The sequence below is a fragment of the Plasmopara halstedii genome (genome assembly GCF_900000015.1).
Source record: "Plasmopara halstedii genome assembly, contig: Scaffold_2386, whole genome shotgun sequence".
Taxonomy (NCBI): Eukaryota; Oomycota; class Peronosporomycetes; order Peronosporales; family Peronosporaceae; genus Plasmopara; species Plasmopara halstedii.
In genome coordinates, this window is record NW_020189293.1 from 2135820 (window position 1) to 2142328 (window position 6509).

Here is a 6509-nt window from a genome sequence, read left to right on the forward strand (position 1 = left end):
CTCTCCGCAGCCTGAAGCCGGCGGGACTCGAGCGCGATCACCTGATCCCACCCTTCGGCGTCTGCTTGCAGCAGTGCACAGCCGATGGCAAAGTTCGAAGCATCACAGACAATAATAAAAGGACGATCGGGGTCTGGCAGCGCCAGTATCGGTGCATGAAGGAGGCTGTCTTTGACCCTGTCAAAAGCATCCCGATGCTCGGTATCTCAACACCATTCCTTACTCTATTTGAAGAGCTTAGACAATGGTCGTACCATTTCCGCATAATTTGCGCTTTACTTGTGCAAGTAGTTGGCGAGGCCAACCCACTTGCGCAACTCCTTTTGGTTCTTTGATTCTGGCCAGTCCACATTGGCCTTGACCTTAGCGGGATCCACTTGAAGGCCACGCTCACAACGAAGCACCGTAAAAAGGAAATTTCTTCCGCGCCGAAGATGCACTTGTCGGCATTAGCATACAGCTTGTTCGGGCGCATGCACTCGAGCAGCGCTCTCATATGGACGATGTGGTTTCCACATCTGTCCTCCCGTGCCCCGCCCGACTGTGGACGAAGATATCGTCGAAGTATGTCTCGCCACATACGCCCGATGGGGCCTAAACAACTGCGACGCAAGACATTAAAATGTTACTGGTGCATTTGACAGCCTTTGAGGCATCACCAGCCACTCCCACAGCATCCCGCTTGGAGTACTCACCGCTGTCAGCAAAATATCACTCGCTTTCATGAGCAATTTGTCGACCAAATTTAGTACGCTGTACGTTGTACAGCCAACCGTACTATTCTAAAGAACAGCCTTTTTAGAAATTAGCGTTTATACCGGGATTGTGGCAGCGTTTAGCATATTGTAAGCGTGAACGACAGGCCACTTGCTGTTTGGCTTCCGTACACAAAACGTTGGTTTTGAAGGAGGAGACTTGCTCTCACACACCGTTCCTGCCTCGTGCTTTGCATGGAAAAGGTGTCATTGACGTCACACTACTCTTTGGGCAGGGGCCATTGGCGTGTTACGCAGTATTTGGTTCCCGGAACCAGGTCAACGTCATGACGCACACCTCGGCACGGAGGGTAGGACCGAAGGCGGGTCTTTGGGGACTACGTCTCGGAATTCCTGTACCAAAGGATATTAAGGATCCGAAAGATCCTACAGGATCGTCGATCCACTTCGTCGTTCAGCACCTGCTTAGCGTCCTCTAGGACAGCTTTATCCAGAAGCCACGACGTGTTAATCTCCTCGTTCGGTCTTATGATGACCACCGCGGCTAAATTGCCTGCCTTCAAGACACTGCTAATGTCTTCAAATGCCATCTCGTCCAGCCCAAAAAGAGCATTCACCGCGGGAATAGCCTCGAGGGTGAGGTCGCCGTCTTTCTCTCCCGTCATACCATTGACAAGGGTATATAGCCGTGCGCTATCGTCTACGGTAGATACACCCTGGGTCAGGTTCGACGCCCTGCGTCTTACAGATATCATACGGTTTTGCCGTCTGCTCTCTATATAGGATCAACGTCTCATCGAGACCAGTGAGAACACGCACTCGGCGTCGTCCAGTGTCCCCACTGCCTGCTCCATCGGAGTCTTGATGTCAACAATATCCGACGAAGAGATGCTACTTCTGCAGCTTCCGTCCAGTGGAAAACGTGCCACTCCACGCTCATCAGAAGGGCCTTGCCCAAGATGCCTCGGACCTCGTCCGACCATGTCACTCTTGGCATGCAGCAACTGCTCCAATACTTGGGTAGCCGGAGGCAGTGGGTTACGTGCCAATCCACGTTCAGCCCGCGAGCCACGCTCGGGACTCTTGTTCAAAACACTTTTGTTATTCGACAACTAAGATACTCCAATATCCAGCACATTGACCGTCCCGGTCCAGTGCCCACGCCAATAAGCGGTTCTGCTTCCCAGCAGAGGTGCATTCATGACTCACCAAAGCTCCATGCGCGTAGCGCCCAAGGTCGTCGACCTCCAATCAATCCATGGCTCATGGTTCCAACCATGCCATACCAAGGATAAGGTCATATCTTGCATCCAAGTCTAAGACAAGACAGGGTTCCACGCTATCAAAGTCAAGGATCTTGACGCCGAGGTTTACAGGGACCCTCGGCACAGTGACACAAGTCCCCACCGCTAAGCGAAGAGTGAAGGTGTCACTCAAACGCGCTTCCAGCGCCTCAGTATACAGCTGACTTCCTTCGATCGTGAAGCGTCGAGCATAATTATCCGACGCATTAGAATTGGTCAGGATTTTCCATAGCTTATCAAAGCCCTTCACAGTCACTTTTACGACCAGCAAGTCCGGCTAACATCACGTCCCGTGTTTAAGAGCACGGAGATTTTCTGGGCTGGACCCTGCTGCCCTCTACCTCTTTGAGACTTAACAGAACTCAGCTCTCCCCCAGTTGGGCGCCCCGTGCCTACTGGGTGTACTCGTTTCCTCGCGACAAACCAGACTGTTGAGAAGCGAGATGTCGGTCGAGGAACCTTTACGCGCCTTCCACACGGGACATCCAGTCCGAATGTGACGGGTGTCAGCACACACAAAACACCGTCGAATCTTTACGCGCTGCTTAGCAGCTCGAAGCTCTCTCTCCTCCTTCTTAGCATGGCTGAGATCCATTGGCTATGACTCGCTTGAAGAGCTCTGAGGTTGTGCAATCCAACCAAGTTGTGCCGACTTGACATTAAGTCCGACATTCAATGCCACGTTCACCACATCTTCAGGAGAAGACGGATGCACACGGAAGACTTCCAGGCCACGCCAGTGCGGAGACCCTCCATAAAGACGGTCACTGTGACCACCTTGGAAAGAGGATCGGTCTCCATCCGGCAATGAGAGTACGCAACCTTTGGACAAAGTCCACCAATATCTTCTTGCCCTGTCGGGCGGCAAGGAAACGCGATCGCACGCGATGTTTCTGGTCAGGCGACAAGCACACTCGCAGAAGCTGACGCTTCAACTCTTTTCAGGAGAGGAACGCAGCTTTAATTAATGCACCGCATGTTAGTGCCCATTCTCGCGCTCGTGCTCAAGCTTAGAGATAGCTAGCTCAGCGCGCTATTCCTCGTTCTGGAGCGTGGCGGATGCCATAGCCATCTTCGCCTCTCTCACTAGCTCTTTATCCTTACCCTCGAATTTCTTAAAACTCACCATGAGCGGCCTGGGTCAGAAGGAGTCATCCGTCGTCGACGGTGGCGTCATGGACCTAGTCGGCACTACTTCACCTTCCTCTAAATGGTGAGATTAAAAAAGTTCACATCGACAGCTTCTGCTGTGAGTGCTCTAACTCAGCATTTTCGTAGTTAAAAAACGCCTCTAGGCGTGCGCTTATGGCCTCGGACTCTTACACAAATGAGGTGCTCTCGTCCTCAGGATCCAACAGGGACATCAGCTGATTAAGCCCGTCCTGCATGTCCTGGAGCAAATAGGAGTTTTCCTCCTTGTTCACAGAGGATCAGTCGTAACGACTCGGGCGTAGATTTACTATGAGTGCTACCAAGTGCTGCGGAGCAGCCGTAGCTCTTTGCTTAGAGGACACTAAGCTAAGGTACCCGACCTTACGTCTTTTCAAAGAGCCAGTACAAGTGTAGCGGACCGCAATCCGCTACTTCCAAGGACTACAGGCAACCAAACACTTCTGTTCAGAAATAGAATTGTATTGTTTTGTTTTGGTTGCTGCAGAGCCGCCAATATCTAAAAACCCTAGGTTTTCCTAATTAATATAGCAAAACTCAATTGATATAGTAATACGAATAACTACTGGTAATCCTGACAGTGGTGGCTTCTTGTTACGGTGTAGCCACATCACTGTGTTTTTACACTGTGTAATACACACCTATGTACGGTCGCACAATCTTGTGTGACCCGCTCTCTCTCACAAGGGCACGTGCCACACCGTTACAAGAGGCATAGCTTCCTTTATGCGCCCACCCTCGTGCAGGAGCTCAATATGGGTTCAAAATAAAGAAGTTCAAGCACCTAGTATGATGGGATTAATGTTATCTAATCACCGCATTGTATAAGAATGGCCGTCCCGTGTAATGGCATTACTCCAAATCTTGAGCATTATGCTCTCATGTTTATAAATTCATTGTCTGAATCCGTTTGAATAATGATCTTAGTTCGTAAATGTGCTTAAGTTTAGTAATCTGCATAAACAATTTACGTCACGCAAACAAAATGTACTATTAATCAGCACATTATACATTGTGAAGTTTAACGAGCCATATGCATTATTTTAAATGTGCGCTTGAGCATAAAGTGTTCTTGTACCAAATATATATCATTAATACTAGTTATGCATCAATGGTGGCTAACAAGATATGAGAAACTTGTTTATTAGATTATGGTCACAGATCATTTAAATGACCTACTCAATCAACGTTTACGGCTCGGCAAGATTGCGACTTCGAAAAATGTACTAGCCATTAAATTTTATAGATACACGTTTAGAATAGTACTGTATGTCGAAGAAGCAAATTTCATATATGGTTATCGTATCATAAAATTGTGTCAATGAAACGAGCAATATATTGTAAGCCAATGTCAAAATCAATCGGCGAGCTCATAAGTGCACAGGATAATCAAGTAGAAATTATGGATGTCTCAGATTGATAATTCTGAATACCACTGGAACTACAATAGTAGTAGTTTGATTGACGATATACAGTCTTGTTGCGCAGTTATATTTTTTCGGCCACCGCCAGTTGCAGCGCTATCACCTGATGTCCTTTCCGCCGCAGCAATCTGTACTTGTAGACGGCCATCTTAGGGCTGAAAACGCAGCAATGTGTACAGAATTATATCATATAATCTTTATAATTTCGTACATTTAGCAAAATATATGCCAAATTTGTTGTACGTCTCGTATTTACTGCAAGTATCCTTTTATTGCAAGAACACAAATGCTTATTGATTATTATACATGAATTTAGGGCCAATTCGGGACTTTACTTAGCCAGAACGACAAGGTAACGGAAATGGTTAGTAAAAGTTGTTAACGTCGTCAAACTACACTTTTGAAACGACTGCTACAACACCATGTAGCGGATAAAATTAAATTTGATTAATTCTGCATAAATCACATGATCTTCTTTCATTTTAAAAGGCTTCTCCTGATCCGCAGGTCTTATGGATACCACCGGCATCACAAAATCCATTATGAATGTTTTTTGGATATACAAATCTCACGCTCTTGCATGTGTCCTTCTTTATTTCTGTCGCTGCTGCTTCCAGCGATACACAGCGGGCATACCGTTCTCCGCGGCTTTGACTTTCCTTTTCCTGCCTTTGGCCTGGACCTTTCGTTCCAAGTCTAGTTTGGCGCTCATTTGCCCAATCTTTTTGGCACGTGTCAATCGATCCCTTAGTTCTCTGTACAAAGCGTCCCGTTCCACCTGCATTTTGTACTTCTGCTTCGGAGATGCCGCCATATCGGGCAGTTCCACCATTTCAAGGTCGCGCCTGCGAATACGATTAAATGCCCTGTCTGCAAGCTCAGGAACCGTATCAAAGTATTGAGCCACATCAAAGTTCTCAACCTGCTCTTTGTCATCCACGAACACCGTATGCTTGTTATCCTTTGGCGCGTCTACAAAGTGAAGACCGCGGTTGAGTCTCTCAGCCTTGCGTAGGTCCACAGCGCGTTTCAGATGTAAGTAGGCCAAGTCCTGCGTCTTAAGCGTTCGAAGAGCCTCTGTGCTTAATGATTTAAGATGATTGTGCGTGGATATATGCACACCACCCTCCGTCTTGTTATTATGCATGCGGTGGTAGAACTCGTCCGGATTACGCAGCGCAGCCTTAAGCTGCAGCATTTTAAGCCGCTTCTGCTTACTGTTGTAATCCTGTGCACGCTTCACATAGTCCTTGTGCTTTTCCAAGAGACCAAGCTTTCGTCGGTCACGTAGCTGACCACGCTCCTTGTGCTCACGACGCTTTACCACGTTGCGCAGAGACGACATGATCAATGGTTGGTCCTTGACAAAACGCTTTCACAATGAAATATGTCACATGAGGGCTGTAGTCCACATATGCAAACCTGTCTAAATTAAACTTGGATCAAGTGCTTAATTTAGAGGCGTTTTAAATACCGTTTAATCATGGTTTTAGTGCTGAACGAAATAGTAAATTACCTGGAAATATCACATAGGAACAAATAGAAGGAGCTATTCCATTTCGATATAGTTGCAGGTAGAACAGCAAAGAAAGCAAAGAAAACGCTTATACACACCATTGAACTTGGTCCAATAAGCTGTACGCTTGCCCTTGAGTAATTGGCTCCTATACCTTCCTTCCCCAAGCTCTTGTTCTTCGTAAAACCAGTGTTCAATTGTTCATGTCAGAATTTTAGAACTCAGAAACGCACTTTGCCACTAAGCAGTTCCCGATGAGTTGGAAATTAAAGAAAGACCTGGTTTGGTTAAGAATACTGTATAAGGGGTTTGATTGTCTTTTCTTTTGGGAACTTTGTGATTATCAAGTACAGTATTGTATTGTTAGTACGGTACTAAG

At 47.0% G+C, this 6509-nt stretch overlaps 1 protein-coding gene across 1 annotated transcript; it reads right to left on the minus strand.

The window, feature by feature from the left end:
• Positions 1–5206: 5206 nt before the first annotated feature.
• On the minus strand, positions 5207–5959 carry PHALS_03896 (u3 small nucleolar rna-associated; the record flags this gene model as incomplete). The annotated part of the gene is made up of 1 exon (XM_024718195.1): positions 5207–5959. One exon carries the CDS (start codon positions 5957–5959, stop codon positions 5207–5209), a length of 753 nt encoding a protein of 250 aa, XP_024583618.1.
• Between the last annotated feature and the right edge of the window lie 550 nt (positions 5960–6509).